The following is an 18,369-nucleotide window of genomic DNA, read 5'->3' as shown; positions in this document are numbered from 1 at the left end:
CCACCCAGGATATAAATTCCAAACTAACCCTATATCCTTTAAAGAAACAGTTTAGGCCGGGCGCGGTGGCTCAAGCCTGTAATCCCAGCACTTTGGGAGGCCGAGACGGGCGGATCACGAGGTCAGGAGATCAAGACCATCCTGGCTAACACGGTGAAACCCCGTCTCTACTAAAAATACAAAAAAAAAAAACTAGCCGGGCGAGGTGGCGGGCGCCTGTAGTCCCAGCTAATCGGGAGGCTGAGGCCGGAGAATGGCGTAAACCTGGGAGGCGGAGCTTGCAGTGAGCTGCGATCCGGCCACTGCACTCCAGTCCGGGCGACAGAGCGAGACTCCGCCTCAAAAAAAAAAAAAAAAAAAAAAAAAAAAAAAAAAAAAAGAAACAGTTTATATGAAGAAAACTCCTCTAAAAATGACAATGTATGAACTATTGTCTCCATCTAGGAACATAACACCCCATTAAAAAACATGCCTTTTCTTTCACTGTATCTTCTGCTTTATTAAAAGACATCACTTTTAACCACAAATCTCGATGCAGGGGGAGGGGAATGGTAAAGCCTACTTTCCTCCAAGGTGACTGCTACTGAAACTCAGCCGCCAAAACCCAGCCTATCACGTCACAGAAAGGACGCAGTCTCTGGTTGGCCAACCCCACCCTACAGGCAGGCAAAACACAGCCTGAGAGGCTGGAATAATGACTGGCTATGATCGACTACCACTAGATCACGGGCTTCTTTAGTTCGTTTTAAAATAAATAGACCTACTTACATTTTCCTGAACATATGCTGGTAGTGTGCAGTAATCACCTGAATGTTCACTTTAAACCACAAACGCACTCTAACAAATTCCTCTTCTACCCAGAGCCAGCAGTCCCACGCTGTCAACACTGCAAGCCACACACAAGTGCATTGTGGCTGCATGCCAGTAAGCGGACATGCCCACTCACCAGCACAGACACACAGCCAGACCTGCCAACAATCCCTGCTGCGGAGGCCTGTCACGCAACTCTAACGTATACTGAGGGAAAAGCCCTGAGAGAAGAAACTCAAACCATCAAAACCAAGAGCAGAACCAGCTCTGAAGCTCTGAACACTGGCAGCGAGGGTGCAGTGAGCCCAGGGACGTGGCCTGCCCAATGGCTGTGAAGACGGAAGCGGCCCTCACTCTCGCTGAACTCTTCTCTCTATTCTACATCTATTTCCTGTATGTTTTTGGTAAGTTCCTTCTGAACAATTTCAACCCAGCATAACTGACTGAGGGGCTGGGCTGGTGGCCCATCAGGGTGTGGTGGGAGACGGAGGAGAAAGCACCGTGGGGCATGAGCAGAGCCTAGGTAAGCCATCTGCTGCCCCTGCTAGGAAGGACACAATGGGGTCAGACCCAGAAGCACTTGGCTCAGGACCAGCTGTTAGGGGAGCACACCAGTACTGTGCCTCAGCACAGGGCAAACTGTTTTGTGATTTTCTTTTAAAGTCCAGTTTCTTAATATAGTGGGCATTGCAAAATGACCCCAAAATTTTACTTTAGATGTCCACAAGTATAGGAGTTTAGAAGCTTAAGATAATGCTTACAAGTAACAAGTGTGTCTAAGTCTTAAACATTATTTTCTTCTAATATAATTGGTTACTCTGGATTCTGAAGAAACTGTCCCTTTAATAAATCATACTTTGAAAAATATGAGAGTACCCAGAATCCAATTTTTAAATGCCCACCCAGGATATAAATTCCAAACTAACCCTATATCCTTTAAAGAAACAGTTTATATGAAGAAAACTCCTCTAAAAATGACAATGTATGAACTATTGTCTCCATCTAGGAACATAACACCCCATTAAAAAACATGCCTTTTCTTTCACTGTATCTTCTGCTTTATTAAAAGACATCACTTTTCACCACAATGAAAATTTGGTGCTATTTTCATTGCACCAATGAAATGGTGCTACACCCAGAGTTGAATTAAAACACACAGAGACATTTAAGGTAAAGAAAATGTGGGACAAGATGTGACTGGTAAGAATTTTTCTTCTGTATTAAGTCCTACCTGAGCTCCAAAATAAACTACAAAGGATACAAAGCAGTTCTTTCAAAAACAATATGGCCTTCCAAAATAACTTGTTTAATTAACAATACTAAAGTAACAAAGAAAAAATAGGAATATTCCTAACAAAATGGCCTGTGGGAGTGATGCCATTGATGCACTATCTGCCCGGCCTGGTCCTGCTCTACTCACAGTCACGTTCTCCTTCTCCCTTCCGTCCTCTTCCTCCTCCTCCTCTGGAGGCTCTCTCACTGCCCTCTGGATACAGGCATTTAAGCAATGACGAATAACGTGAATCAGCTTTGCTGAAATGTTTAGGATAAACAAGAATTAATAGATGTGTTTCTTCTACAAAATGAACTATCTGATAGTGAAAGTATAATCCCAATTAGTTAAAAGTACTGTTTTAAGGGAAATTATTCAGAAATGCATTAAAGTATGAAGCTTATTAAATTGACAAATACTGAACTCTGTAATTTGTATTATGCTTTTGGGGGAAAACATAACAAGAAACAACAGCGCTCCCTACCTATGTTGGTGCAGGCGGTGTGTTCGTGGGCGTACTGATAGAACCTCCTGGCAGCAGCATGGTTCATCTGCACCAGGGTGACACAGCGCTCGCACCAGACCTCCTCCGGCTGATTCACAGGCAGGAAAGAGTTAAAGATGAGGCTCACCAGGCGCCGAGACACAGGTCGAGAATCAGTTTCCAGACGAACCAGAATGTGCTCCATGGGGCATATTTTCCAAAACTGTGCAAAAAGCACATAAGCAGAAGGAAATAATCAATTGTGCCTGTAACCCTGGAAACAGCTTTAAAAAATTTTCAAGCATAACCAAAAAAGGAAATATTGTTATATTCAAGAAAATTCACTTCAAATGACTATACCAGAATCTGTGACTTTCTGTAGAGAAATTAGAATAAATAAATCTGTATTTTAAAAGGTACTGTTATATAAGGCACCCAAGTATAAGGTTGCTGAGAGGCTTATTTAAATTACTTAACACCATGATTAACACACAGAAAACTCTCCAATGATAGCTATGATTGTCAACTAATTTTTTTTAATTTCTTAAAGTACCTTAACTTTTGGCCCATTAATGTGAAAAGTGAGTAAAAACATATATAACGTTTTTGACGTGGACACTCCATCTCCTATCTAAGAGGCAGAGGCATCACTCCTGAACTCCTGGGGCTGCCTGTCCCATCCAGTGACTCCTTCTCTGACATAAGCCTGCCCAGATCATCACGGACCCCCACAGCCTAGTCTCATCTCCCCCAACCCATCTCACACGCAGCATCCAGACAACCTGCAAAAATCAGAACTGATCATAGTGATAGCGTCCCTCTTCTCAAAAGCACCCGAAGCACCTACAGAAAGCAAGCACCAATCGTCTGCACAAGAAATTCATGACAAAGAAAAATGCAGACAAGACAAAGCAAAATGGAACGGCACCACATCAAGCCCTGCCTCGGGCTCCTCACCTGCGTGGTGGGCAAAACCCTTGACCTTGCATTTTTCTCAAGGACCTTGCTCCAAGGACCAATCCTTCTTTCCAGTATTTTCAATTGGATCTTTCTTCTTCACATCATCCCAACTCTTAGAACAAAAACCCACGCACAAAACTCAACCTGAGGTTCCCATCTCCTGGATGCCACTTTCCCTCTCCCTTGTCAGTCGACCTGCTCCTAAGCGTGCCTGCATCCCACCTCCAGCTCCAGACCTCCCAACTCCGTCGACACTGCAGTCCACCCTCACTGAAGTTGTTCTTGCCAAGGTCATGATCTCATACGGCAAATTCAAATAGACATATGTACGCCCTCAACTCAGACAAAATCTGCAGCATCCGACACTGTTATTACTACCTCCTGAAGCGCCCCGGGATACTTCCACTCAGGCACTTCTTGGTATTTCTGAAAAAGTTACTATAGTAAAGACAATAATCCCAAATCCCACCCTGGGCGGTTTACTCACATTCTAGCCGTTGGAAAGACAGAGCATTACCCCGCATAGGACAGCGGACAGGGCCAAGGTTCCCAGCTCTCACCTACAGCCACAGGGACAAGAATCTTCTGCCAAACCTGACTGAAGTCTTGGAAATTAAGGGACTGGAGACTTCTTACCTAAGGGTGAGAGGTTGTCCTGGCACGGTTTAAGAGAACAAGAAAGAGAAAAATACTAGGACTCCTATTCTGACCAGAGAACAACTCTGTCCACCTCCATCCTGAACCCCTTCTGCCCGTCCCAACACACGAAAGCCTCCTGGCCACAGGCTCCAGCCCCAACAGGTGGTTACTTCTAAGAGCGAGGCATCAAGCCCTGAACACTGCACCAGCAGGAAACACCAGCAGGCCTGCAGGTGACAGTGCTGTCAGCAACCAACCTTTCTGGAAATGCCTGAGGATGTCAAGCACGGAACCAAGTGCCTGAGCCACTATTTACTGTATTTTTGCAACCACCCCCAGCATAGATATTAGTATCCCCACTTAACAGGTAAGAAGCAGGCTTAGAGCAATTAAGCACAAGATCATAGCACTTTCATCTAGTCTGCCACGCTGCCTTTCAATATCACACAAAAACACAGATCAGAGCTGCACAGCCCACACACTGCTGTAGAAATAGAAGTAGACTCATTGGCTGGGCACAGTGGCTCCTGCCTGTAGTCCCAGCAACTCAGGAGACCAAGGCAGGAGGATCGTTCGAGGCCAGGAGTTTGAGGCCACCCTGGGCAACACAGTGAGAGACAGTGAGACCCTCTCAAAAAAAAAAAAAAAAATTAAAAAGAGGACAATGCATTGAAGGGAGAGTGTTGACACCTCCTGGCCCACTGGGCTCAGCCCAGCAGCCCAGGCCTACAACAGCTAACACAGGAAACAGAGAAGGTATAACTCTCATTCCTTCTAGAGCGGCATGTACAAGACCCTCACTGGGCCAGCGCACCCATTACTGAGGTGCGCACGCCAGGCCCGGCAGCCTGATGTCATGCTGCCAGGTCGTTCCTGCCCATAGACAATGCCCTCCAGTCAGCTCCAACAGCTGTCCTCTGGCCAGTCGGACTGCCTCTTGTGCGCATGTCATTCTGTAACCTTAACTTTCAAGGGAAATTAGCTTGCATGCCCGTCACAAACCTTTCTAGAGACCTCACAACCAAATGGCTCTCTGCCTTGCACTTGCAGAGATAAGGACTAAAATGCAAACATGATGCCTTCTTTCTCTGCTCGGACACCCAAACTCCCTGGTGGGCCAGAGACCCTGTGTCCCTCTGCCTTCCTTACCTACTACAGTTTTTGTTTTGTTTTACTGAAGAGTTATTCTTTTATTGTTTTTTTTTTTTTTTTTTTTTTGAGACGGAGTCTTGCTCTGCCACCCAGGCTGGAGTGCAGTGGCGCGATCTCAGCTCACTGCAAGCTCCGCCTCCCGGGTTTACACCATTCTCCTGCCTCAGCCTCCCGAGTAGCTGGGACTACAGGCGCCGCCACCTCGCCCGGCTAGTTTTTTGTATTTTTAGTAGAGACGGGGTTTCACCGTGTTAGCCAGGATGGTCTCGATCTCCTGACCTCGTGATCTGTCCGTCTCGGCCTCCCAAAGTGCTGGGATTACAGGCTTGAGCCACCGCGCCCGGCCCTTCTTTTATTGTTTATAAAATAATGGTACAGTGGTTTTTAAGTGCTTATCTTTTAGAGATACATTCTAAAACACAAAGAAAACAGTATGATGTCTGGAATTTAGTTCAACATAGTCTGGCAGTGTGCCTGGATACGGTTTAGATAAAGCAAGATTGGACGCAGCAATAATTATTAAAGCTGGGTGACGGGTATGTCTAATTCACTGTATTAGTCTCTCTGCTTTTAGATATGTTTGAAAATTCAAAATTAAAAATTAAAACAAAAAAATTAAAAATATTCACAAAAAGTTGTTTTCCTCCAATAATTGCCTTAAAGTCTACTTTGTTTTCTGGGTTTTTTGGTCCAACTTTTATTTTAAGTTCAGGGGTACACATGCAGGATGTGCAGGTTTGTTAAATTTGTAAACGTGTGCCATGGTAGTTTGTTGCACAGATCATCCCATTACCTACATATCAAGCCCAGCATCCATGAGTGATTATTCCTGATGCTCTCCCGCCTCCGACCCTCCACCCTCCGACAGGCCCCAGTGAGTGTTGTTCCCCACCATGTGTCCATGTGTTCTATCATTTAGCTCTCACTTATAAGTGAGAACATGTGGTATTTGGTTTTCTGTTGCTGCATTAGTTTGCTGAGGATAATAGCTTCCAGCTCCATCCATTCCCTGCAAAGAACATGATCTTGTTCCTTTTTATGGTGGTATAATATTCCATAGTATATATGTACATTTTCTTTATCCAGTCTATCATTGAAGGGCATTTAGATTGGTTCCATGTCTTTGCTATTGTGAATAGTGCTGCAATGAACATAGGCAAACATGTATCTTTATAATAAAATGATTTATATTCCTTTAGGTATATACCCAGTAATGGGATTGCTGGGTCAAATGGTATTTCTGTCTCTAGGTCTTTGAAGAATTGCCACACTGTCTTCCACAATGGTTGAACTAATTTACACTTCCACCAACAGTGTAAAAGCACAGAACTACAGTTTTAACAGGCTGTTTCAAAAAACACCATCAAAATTGCAGCCAGTATTTTTATTAAAATTGACATGCTTGGCCAGGTGCAGTGGCTCACGCCTATAATCCCAGCACTTTGGGAGGCCAAGGCAGATGGATCACCTGAGGTCAGGAGTTTGAGACCAGCCTGGCCAACATGGTGAAACCTCATCTCTACTAAAATTTAAAAAAAAATCGCCAGGCATGGTGGCACACACCTGTAGTCCCAGCTACTCAGGAGGCTGAGTCAGGAGAATCACTTGAACCTGGGAGGCAGAGGTTGCAGTAAGGCAAGATTGTGCCACTGCACCCCAGCCTGGGTGACAGAGCGAGACTCTGTCTCAAAAAAAAAAAAAAAAATTTGACATGCTTACTCTACATTTTTTTAAGAGATAAGGTCCCACGCTGGTCTCACACTTCTGAGCTTAAGTGATCCTCCTACCTCAGCCTCTCAAAGTGCTAGGATTACAGGCATGAGCCACCACACATGGCTATTACTCTAAAATTTATATGAAATGCAAAGGACCTAAAGTAGCCAAAGAATTTTGAAAGAACAACAACAAAGCTTGAGAATGTACACTGCAAGACTTACTGTAAGATCCACACAGAACAAATGGATCAACAGAACAGGACAGAGTCCAGAGAAGGACCACACATATGGTCAATGATTTTCAACAAAAGCATCAAAGTAACTCAACTGGATTATGACATTGAGTGTTAATACTACATTGGTCACTCAAAATATCCTTTGTTTTCTTCTAACATAAAAAATTCACAGATCGGCCGGGCGCGGTGGCTCAAGCCTGTAATCCCAGCACTTTGGGAGGCCGAGACGGGCGGATCACGAGGTCAGGAGATCGAGACCATCCTGGCTAACATGGTGAAACCCCGTCTCTACTAAAAATACAAAAAACTAGCCGGGTGACGTGGCGGGCGCCTGTAGTCCCAGCTACTCGGGAGGCTGAGGCAGGAGAATGGCCTGAACCCGGGAGGCGGAGCTTGCAGTGAGCCGAGATCCGGCCACTGCACTCCAGCCTGGGCGGCAGAGCGAGACTCTGTCTCAAAAAAAAAAAAAAAAAAAAAAAAAAAAATTCACAGATCAAAACTCACAACACACAAAGTAATAGGTACTAAATGCAGTAACAAGATCCCCATCATTGGCTGGGCACGGTGGCTCACACCTGTAATCCCAGCACTTTGGGAGGCCAAGGTGGGCAGATTGCTTGAGCCCAGGAGTTTGAGACCAGCCTGGGCAACATGGGGAAACACCATCTAGAAAAATCAGCCAGACACAGAGGCCACTCCTGCAGTCCCAGACACGGCGGCCACTCCTTCAGTCCCAGACACGGCGGCCACTCCTGCAGTCCCAGACACGGCGGCCACTCCTGCAGTCCCAGACACGGCGGCCACTCCTTCAGTCCCAGACACGGCGGCCACTCCTGCAATCCCAGACACGGCGGCCACTCCTGCAGTCCCAGTCACTTGGGAGGCTGAGGAGGGATGATGACTTGAGGTTGCAGTGAACCAAGATCACACCACTGCACTCTAGCCTGGGCATCAGAGTGGGACCCTGTCTGCCCCTCACCTCTTCACCCCAAGCAACTGGCACTAAATTCTTGTTCTCTTCAAACGATATTTTACCCATATCTGAGCAATATTTACATACACATTTGTCTCCATTTTATTCAGCTGGTAGCACACCAGAAACACATCTACACTATGCTTTTATACTTCTATATCTTAGAGGCCTTTCCAAGGAAGCCCCACAAAAAGTTTCTCCTTGTTCTTTTCATGGCCACATAGCACCACCTCTCTTAAGAATACACAAATCTGGGCCGGGCGCGGTGGCTCAAGCCTGTAATCCCAGCACTTTGGGAGGCTGAGACGGGCGAATCACAAGGTCAGGAGATCGAGACCATCCTGGCTAACACGGTGAAACCCCGTCTCTACTAAAGAATACAGAAAACTAGCCGGGCGAGGTGGCGGGCGCCTGTAGTCCCAGCTACTCGGGAGGCTGAGGCAGGAGAATGGTGTAAACCCGGGAGGCGGAGCTTGCAGTGAGCTGAGATCCGGCCATTGCACTCCAGCCCGGGCGACAGAGCGAGACTCCGTCTCAAAAAAAAAAAAAAAAAAAAAAAAAGAATACACAAATCTGTCTGGCTGACCCTGCACTCTGGCGTGTCAGGCTGTTTCTGGATCCTGTGCCATAACAGAATAGCACTCAGTAAATTTCTGAGTACTACTGTGGGGAGAAAGAAAGCTCACAATGGTACCATAATAATAATGAAGTCAAGAACATTATAAGCAACATTCTTAGCCAAAAGCCAAAAGCAGAATAGAACTAGAGCTGAAAGAGAATAATCACTTCAGTAGCTTATAAAACGTCAAAACGCACATCCCTCATAAAGTGGGTGTCTCCTTCCTTCATTCTGTGTGGGGGCGGGGGTGGCTCATACGCGACACTCTCCAGAAGTGCTCACCGGGTGCCAAGTACCCAAATATTACACCAAATATCCCAGTGAAAACCTTCACACATGATAAAAATATAATGGAAGGCAGGGGGTGCTTACATTCATGTCTTTCAAAAAGAAAACATTGATAATATTTCTAGAATCTTTGATGAAAAACACAAAACAACATTTGATGACAGAGATAACTGGTCAAATAATATCAGTTATCAGTTTAAAATGTGGAATTAAAACTACTTTCTTTCTGTTTGATGAATACAAGCCCCTATTTCATGTCTTAGGTAAAAAAGCCCTATTCATCGTACCTTAGCAGCCCTCACAGCTTTGATCTTCAACAGCATGTCCACAAAAGCCACCCTCACTTTCTCCGAATTGTCGTGGAGACTGTATCTGAGAGCTGGCAGGAGCTGCTCTAACAATGGGTGGCTCAGTTTGTTGTCCAAAATCATTGGCAGACACTGCAACACAGAGAAAGATAAATAGTTCAAAATCAGAACATGCCAATGAAAGGTTCAGGTAGGAAAACTTCATTGAAGAAAACATTCGGTTCCATCTTTACTAGAACTACCAGTGAAATAAATATACCTACAGAAAATAACACTTTCTCTACAACTATTTCATATAAAAGGCATACTTTTAATGAAGTAGTATAGGTCCAACCACTGCTATTTGGTGCATTCATTGTTTTGTTCAAATAAGATTAAAGCAATTATAAAAGAAATCTTTAATGCTCTCTCTTAGCTAAATTTTAGAGGATTTTTTAGTTGAAAGAAACACAGAATAACTACTGGTCATGTGGTCTCCAAAGGCACCAAGTCCAAGAACTCTGCATTTCCTGACTCGATACTGCATGAGGATTGGAGGGAACAGAGCCAGTGTGTGTGACTCAAACACACTCTCGGCTGACCACAGCGCCCATGTAGCAGGTGGTGCTCCTCCACAGGCCAAGGCTCAGCCTGGGCCCCCAAGCTCCAGCACTGCTTAACTCTACGGCCTTCTCCATCTAGTTTCAGGAGAAACTATATATATATATATATATATATATTTTTTTTTTTTTTTTTTTTTTTTTTTTGAGACAGAGTCTCACTCTGTTGCTCAGGCTGGAGTGCAGGGGCATGATCTCGGCTCACTGCAACCTCTGCCTCCCGGGTTCACGCCATTCTCCTGCCTCGGCCTCTGGAGTAGCTGGGACTACAGGCACCTGCCACCACGCCTGGCTAATTTTTGTATTTTTAGTAGAGACGGGGTTTCACCTTGTTAGCCAGGATGGTCTCGATTTCCTGACTTCGTGATCCACCCGCCTTGGCCTCCCAAAGAGCTGGGATTATAGGCATGAGCCACTGCACCTGGCCACATATATTTTAACGATGATAATTTTTTCAAAAAATTTCAAATATATACAGTTCTTCTTCCAGAGCACCAAAGGGCAGTCTGATTTGAATCATCTGCTCCACCTGTGTCCACAGCCGCCCCTTGATCCTGCCCTCCCACTGGACACCGGCCACCGGCCACCACCTACCTTGCCAGTTCCCCCCCATCCCACAGCCCCTGTAGCCCCGCCTACAACACTGTGTTCTCCTAATTCTCCTTCAGCTTTTCTGGTCTTTCTTCTGTAGATTCTCTGCTGACTCTTCCTCTACTCCAGAGCCCACCCATCCCTCCTCACAGATGACTCATCCATGCCTGGGAGGCATCTCAGAGTGGCCCTGCAAGGGTTTCCTCAGAAGCATGAAAGCACCAGACTGTGCTCAGAAGGTCAGGACCGAGAGAAGACTGGCCAGGGAGCCGTGGCCACTTTGGGTGACAGTAACAGGAAGGAGCAGGTGAACCTCAGAGAACTCCAGGAAGGGGAAGACAGGACTTGGGTGAAGGAGGAAGAAGCAAGAGCACGCAAGTGAGTGACTCAGCAGATGACATCACCACTTCAAGGAGAAAAAGAGGAGCAAAGGGGAGAGAGGAAAACAAAGAAAACTCTTGGATGGCAGCAGGTTTGGAAAAGATGGTAATGACTCAGCAGTGGAGACAGGGTGGTTGCTGTAACATGCTGCCAAGGCCCCGTCAGAAATGAGGCACTCACCCCAGCTGTCCCGGGGCCGCTGAGCTGCCCTCACCATCAGCATGCGTGGGGACGGCCTCCTGAAGAAAATGCCTTCCTCTTGGGCAGCCAGTGTGCAATGGTGGATCAGTATGGGCCCAGTCTGAAGGGCTCTGCTGGCTCCAGAGCTGCCTGTGGGTCTGCACAAGGCTTTCCCAGGCTGTGTCGTGGCTTAATGTCCCTTCCCCTCCAGAGGTGTGCACCCCAGGAGCACTTCCTAATCTGCAAGCTGTGGATAATCTTAATCGCAGAGCTACCTGTTGGGTCACCTGAGCAGAGCTCTCAAGAAGACACTTGTCTGCAAACTGGGACCAGCTGCGTGCAAACTGCAGTCAGAGCAAGGTTGGAAACCAGATCGCCAGGTGAGCCCATCACAGTGCAAGAAGCACATGGGTCCCTGACTCCTCAGCCAACACTTAAAGAATAAGAGCATCCAACCACAGACAAAGAGGAAGAAGAGGGACTGACGTTTCATAACAACTTCCAGAAGGACAAGCGGATGGTGTGGGGATGAATTCTGCTCAGAGATCAAAAAAGTCTAGTGAAGCGTCATGTGAAACTAACCTTGGCTAGAAATGCTTTACTGGAGTGGTGGACATAGAAGATGCTCTATAGTGGACTGGGGAATGGCAGGAAATGGAGATAGACTATTCAGGTGATCACTAAACTAAGACTCTTTTGAGAGTAAAAAGGTTGTTCCTAACAATTACTGCAGAGCAATAGGCATGAGCCCAAAAGTCTGATCACTCCACAAACACAGACGTGCTCCTCAGAATATCCTTCTGCAATGAGGAGAGATGGGGGAGCCTCTGCCTCAGATGGAGATGTGAACATGCTTACAAACCTATAGGAAGGATATATATAAGCCTATAGGCTGAGAGGGAGAGGTTGAACATGCAGACAAAAAAAAAAATTTTTTTTGAGACAAGGTCTGGCTCTATCACCCAACTGGAGTGCAGTAGCACAATCTTGCTCACTGCAACCTCTGCTTCCCAGGCTCAAGCCATCCTCCCACCTCAGCCTCTCAAGTAGCTGGGACTACAGGTGCACACCACCAGGCCCGGCTAATTTTTTTTGTACTTTTTGTAGAGACCAGGTTTCACCACTCTGCTCAGGCTGGTCTTGAGCTCATGAAACTCAAGCAATCCACCCGACTTGGCCTCCCAACGCGCTGGGATTATAGGTGTGAGCCACTGCACCTAGTCCAGAAAACTTTTCAAATAGAGCAAATAAGCAAGCAGGTTCCTGAGAAGTGGGGAGGAAGATCCACAGGACCCCCACAGGGGCATGGCCGGGAGGCCCAAGAGCTGCTCTGAAAATGTCTGTTTTGCACATGAGGGAAGAGGAAGTCACCTGCTGTGCTCAGGGGAGTCAGAGCTTCTAAATAGTTGATTCCAGTAGCGGGAAAGTGAGATCAGTTCTTCTCAGGCCATCTCACAGGCCCTGAAGAAAGTCTCTGAATTGGCCTCTCTGAGCGCTGTACAGATTTACAAGCCCTCTCTCGGAGAGCGCTTGTTATCGCAGCCCGGGCAGCTCCCTCCCTCTGGCTCATTTCACATGTTCCCACCAAAGCCAGGGGAGAAAAGACCAGTGGCCACCCCACTACCATCCAACATACACATTACCATTTCTGTAAACCTGAGACAGTTCAGGTTGCTTAGAAAATAAAACGTGAGTCTCTCTTGCAAGGTTTGAGCTACGATTGGTGTTGGTGATAGGTGGGAGATACTAAAACATTACTTCAGTGAATCCAAATATATTCTATGTACCAGATTCTACGCAAAATATATTTCTCCAAGACATCACATAAAGAGACAAAAGAGAATAAATTCAACAGTACTGGGACCCCTTCCCCCTTACACTAAAAACAACTATTAGTTCAAGTAGTCATTTTTTGTAGAAAACACTTTTAATTTGGTTTTTAAAAAGCTTACTCTGGATATATGACAAGTCAAAAATGTGATCTCTGTGGAGTAGGATTACAGGTATTATTTTAATCTTCTTCTTTTTCTGTTTTTCTAATTATTCCACAATAAATAAACATTACTTACATAATTTTAAAAATCTTACCTTAAAGACAGAACAACGAACATCAGCTGAGCTTGTGTCAAATGCCAGTTCCCCAGTCACCTTCTTCAGGAGGTCAATAAGGATGGTCGGGGGCATCATTTCCCAGTACTTAGAAGTTATTTTACAAACACCAAGGATCCCTGTGGAACGGACCATCGGATAAGGATCTTCTAAAAGGCTCTATAAGTAGGAGGGGAGAAAGGCTTAAAAACCTTGACTTAATTCCCGAAATCAACATCTGCTTCACACATGAGCACTTCAGGGATTCGTAACTTAGAGAAACTCTGAGCATAGAAACACTGGACACATATGGGTTCCTAGGCCTGAGATTACTTGCTATCACTTCTAAAGCAGAGTATTTAAGATCAAGCCAGAAACATGTGGTGCCTTATTTGCCACATCCCCTGACAGCAGTGCCTCAAAACCAGCTCTGTCATCCAGTGAGATCTGCACACTCAGCCGAGCATGGCAGGCGTTCAGATGAGGCATGGCCCGTGTACACCACACTTTTGAATTCTAAAATGCTGTAATGCATTTTAGAGCCAGGAATAAAATAATTCTACCTGAAATGAACTAATCCAGGCCATGATCGTCAGCGGTACTAAAAATTCAAAAGGAGACAATGAGGCAATAAGTACCCCGATGGGAGTACTCGACACCACCAGGGAAATAATCTCACGAAACAAAATCCCAAATACATGATTCGGATCAACTCTCTCATTTCACCACCAATTTATAGGAAACACAAAGCGCAGAGGGACACACTACTGACATCACAGGAATGGGTTCTATAAAATCCAGACTGCTGGGAACGTCATAGAATAATTTGGTTTCTTCAATGACAACAAAACTAGCAAGTTTTAAGAAACAAAACACAGAAAGATTATAGCAAGAGAGCTCGTGGTCCAGGAGACTTAAGCAACATGTCAGTAAGTCATAGCACATGGGCCTTAGTTAGAGAAACATTCAAACAAAATGAGAAAATGGGAGCAACGAATGGGTACCCAAAGACACTAAGGAATTATCGTTAATTTAGCTGTGATCATGGCATGATTTAAAAAAAAAAAAAAAAGATTATCTTTTACCAATACCTTCTGACCCATTTAGAGCTGAAATGACATGACGTCCCAAATATGTTTCAAGACAGGGGAAGAAGAATTCGGATTGGGATTAGTCAGCAATGAGTAAAACTGTGTTGTGGGCACACAGGGGTTATTACTCCAGTCTCTTTTTTATTATGCATGACATTTTCTATTAGGAACGTTGAAAAACACAACAGAATTCTTACTACTTTAATTAGAAAAAAAGACTTCAAGTTAATATTAAGCATTTACCCCATCTCCTCCCCCAAATTTGACCAAAATGATCAATTTCTATTAGCAATAACAGAAACAAAAAGACTGAGGAATTTCTGTAAGAAACGGAATAAGGAACAGATTCATGGAGAAAAGAGCAGGTAAGGGTGCTCTAAAGACAGGAGGCTGTGACCTCAGAGAGCTCACATCAGCCCCGAACCCAGAGCCCAGGTTACAGAAAAGAGAATTCGTGACAAGGGCGGCAAATAACCCCTGGTGAGGCACACAGGCCAGCAGGAGTTCAGGAGCCAGGATGTGCCCCCAGGATAAAGTCTTAAAAATGGTTTCTAAACCAAGTGTGTCATCTGCCAGGAAGAGTTCCTGAAAGAGATACTGGGCAACAGACAAAGAAGAACAAAAAAAAAGAACCATCAATAACTCTAAGCCTCCAGAAAGGCAAAAGAAGGAAAAGCAAAGCCACCCAGAAGGAAAGGGCCCTTTGTACTTGGGTACCGAGGGGTCACCTGCCTGCCTGCTCTTCCTCCACAGAAACTAAGGGAAGCCCACCTGCTGTTGCACTCAGCCCATTTAGCAAACCTGAGACACAACCCTACACAACTGGAGAAGAACCCTTGCTAACTACCTTACCAACCCAATCCTTTATCCAAACTTAAGAATGGAAAAGATGACCAGTCTTTTAAGTCTTTAAGAAAAGATGACCAGTCTTTTAAGAAAAAGCAAACAGGAAGAAAAAAAGATGATAAAAAAAAAAAATAGAAAAGAACATTAGGAATCTGAGGGCCTGTTCTTGGGATTCAGAAGTTTTTATACATTGTGTTGTCTATGAATTACTTTCAATAATAATCTTTAAAAACAATAAAAATATATTCTGGACAATCACCTTACAACCACATCCTCTCCGGGCTCAGTGTCCAGACCTGTTTGCAATTACACCATCACCAGATAAGCACTCAAAATGATAGCACATGACTCACAATGCTGTTTCTGTCGCATCTCTTCATTTAAAAACATTCAAAGAGTCTTTTTCTTTTTTGAAACAGGGTCTTGCTCTGTCACCTAGGCTGGAGTATAGCGGTGCAATCTCAGCTCACTGCAGCCTTGACCTTCCAGCCTCAAGCGATCCTCCCATCTCAGCCTCCCGAGTAGCTGAGACTATAGGCACGCACCACAGTGCCCAGCTGATTTTTTTTTTAATTGGTAGAGATGGGGTTTCACCATGTTGCCCAGGATTGCTCAAGCAATCCTTCCTCAGCCTCTCAAAGTGTTGGGATTACAGGCATGAGCCACTGCACCTAGGCCCTTTTTTATTTAAAAAAAAAAAAGGTTCGCCACATTACTCAGGTTTAAGAAATACCAATAGAGCAAAAAGCATGAGAGAACAGTTAAGGTACACAGAGGATACACGAAATAACCACTGCTCTTACTTATTTATCCGATCACCTCCTTTGTCCCCTCATGAAAGAGCCTAATTTCCATCTAAAGGCTGAGTTAAAGCCTCAAGAGGTGCAGCACCAGGGACAGGAGCTCTCAGCCAGCTTTGGGGAACAATGCCGCAGGCCAGACCCAGCTGGTACCTGCTCCTACACAGCCCACAGTGCTAAGAATGGTTCATATTTCTTAATGGTCGGAAAAAATGAACAAATTATCATTTTATGGCATGTGAAAATTACATGAGATTAAAATTTTGTTTTCCACAAAGTTTTTTTCTTTTGTTTTTTTTTTTTTTTTTGAGACGGAGTCTCGCTCTGTCGCCCAGGCTGGAGTGTAGTGGCCGGATCTCGGCTCACTGCAAGCTCCGCCTCCCGGGTTCCTGCCATTCTCCTGCCTCAGCCTCCGGAGTAGCTGAGACTACAGACGCCCATCACCTTGCCCGGCTAGTTTTTTGTATTTTTAGTAGAGACGGGGTTTCACCGTGTTAGCCAGGATGGTCTCGATCTCCTGACCTCGTGATCCACCCGTCTCGGCCTCCCAAAGTGCTGGGATTACAGGCTTGAGCCACTGCGCCCAGCCGTTTTTTTCTTTTTTTAAAATAAGAGTCAGGGTCTGGCTCTATCGCCCAGGCTGGAATGCGGTAGTATAATCATGGTTCACTGTAGCCTTGACCTCCTGGGTTCAAGTGATCTTCCCGTTTGAGGCGGCAGTGAGTGACGATCACACCACTGGACTCCAGCCTGGGAGAGAGAGCACAACTCTGTCTCTAAAAATAAAATAAAACTGGAAAATAAGGAATCTTAAAAAAAAAAAAATTGTAAATATACATAATGTACACAGCAAAATACTAATGACTTCATTTAGGGATATGTGTGTGTGCATGAAGAAGTATAGATATTTATTACACTTTTTTTTCTTTTTTTTTGAGACAGGGTCTCACTCTGTTGCCCAGGCTGGGGTGTAGCTGTGTGATCATGGCTCCCTGTAGACTTGACTTCCTGGGCTGAAGCCTCCCAAATAGCTGGGACCACAGGTGTGTGCCACCACACTGGGCTGTTTTTTTGTTGTTGTTGCTGTTGTTTGTAACTTTTTGTAGAGAAGAGGTCTCACTCTGTTGCCCAGGCTGGTCTCAAATTCCTGGCCTCAAATAGTCCTCCCACCTCACCCTCCCACAGTGTTGGGATTACAGGTGTAAGCCACTGTGCAGGCCTATTATACTATTACTTCAACTTTCTGCATGTCAGGTTTTCCATAAGTTAGAAAACAAAAAGAAAAACAAAAGGGAGCATTTCAGAAGCACCACAGGCCACAGCATTACAATAGCACTTTGCTGTCATTGTTTCCTAAAACTTTACTACTTAGGACAGTAGATAATATGCACTGCTTAAGTAAGCTCTGTTAGGAAATACAGACCAAGTAGATGAAAAGAATCCACAATGCTCCTCGGAAATAAATGCCGCATCTTAACATCCTAACACCTCATCTGAAAAGTCAACTGCCACAGGCATTATTTGTAGGCTTGCCCTGAAATATAACCAGTGTTTGCTCATCATGCTACCCAACACCTTTATGAGAGGCAGTGTCACAACCGCACTTACAGAGAAAGACACAGAGAAGTTGAGTGGACCAAAGCCACATTCCTATTAAGGGAGAGTGGTGGAATCTGACCCCAGAGAGCAGGGGGCTGACGCCAGAGCATGTGCTTTACCCACTGTATGACGCCACCTCTCCACTGGGGAGACAACAGACGCATGCACAAAATGGTTACAACCACACGTAGTAATAAATAATTAAACGTCCCCAAAGTAGAAAAAGACACCACGGGTCCACGCTGTTGCAGAAGGCCCCAGGGAGAAGCGGCATCTCTCTGAAGAATAGTCCAGGTTTAGAAACCATGTCACGTGGGAGCAGAGCTCTGGCTGTTACAGGGGAGGTGGGGACACACACAAGCAGTACATGCCACAGCCTAGACAAAGCTGGTATCTGTAAGAAGCTTGACCACCGGAAGTACGTACATAGAGCTCTTCAAACTGCTTCTGAATCTCACTATCCATTTCAATAGCGTGAAGGTTTGGATCCCTAATAGGAAATGCTTCAACAAACAACAATGCAGCATTTGATCGAACTTCAGAGTTTCTGGCCTATAATAATAAAAGAAGAGTATCTCAGAATCCCAAAGAGTTAACACGCGAAGGCTTAAGTACCGTGTTCCCAAAGTAACAATTTAATTATCTTGATACAGATTTATTTTCAAATTACAGACAATCATAACATTTAAATTGACCAAACATTACTCAGTTCAACGTCAACAGATACTATGAAAAGA

The 18,369-nt window shown here is 45.0% G+C and overlaps 1 protein-coding gene across 3 annotated transcripts in view; it reads right to left on the bottom strand.

Annotated features, from left to right (window-relative positions):
* NCAPG2 (non-SMC condensin II complex subunit G2) overlaps positions 1 to 18,369 on the bottom strand; it is an 84,548-nt gene that overhangs the window by 38,775 nt on the left and 27,404 nt on the right. For all 3 annotated transcript variants that reach the window (XM_033192920.1, XM_033192921.1, XM_033192922.1), the window contains 5 exons: positions 18,059 to 18,184; positions 13,297 to 13,476; positions 9,437 to 9,589; positions 2,568 to 2,790; positions 2,231 to 2,343 (listed from right to left, as the gene is read on the bottom strand). In XM_033192920.1, coding sequence (XP_033048811.1) covers positions 2,231 to 2,343; positions 2,568 to 2,790; positions 9,437 to 9,589; positions 13,297 to 13,476; positions 18,059 to 18,184 — 795 coding nt within the window. The remainder of the gene's footprint in view (positions 1 to 2,230; positions 2,344 to 2,567; positions 2,791 to 9,436; positions 9,590 to 13,296; positions 13,477 to 18,058; positions 18,185 to 18,369) is intronic.

The sequence above is a fragment of the Trachypithecus francoisi genome, unplaced genomic scaffold (genome assembly GCF_009764315.1).
Source record: "Trachypithecus francoisi isolate TF-2019V2 unplaced genomic scaffold, Tfra_2.0 Lachesis_group4, whole genome shotgun sequence".
Taxonomy (NCBI): domain Eukaryota; kingdom Metazoa; phylum Chordata; class Mammalia; order Primates; family Cercopithecidae; genus Trachypithecus; species Trachypithecus francoisi.
This window is presented reverse-complemented; position numbering and strand designations above follow the sequence as displayed.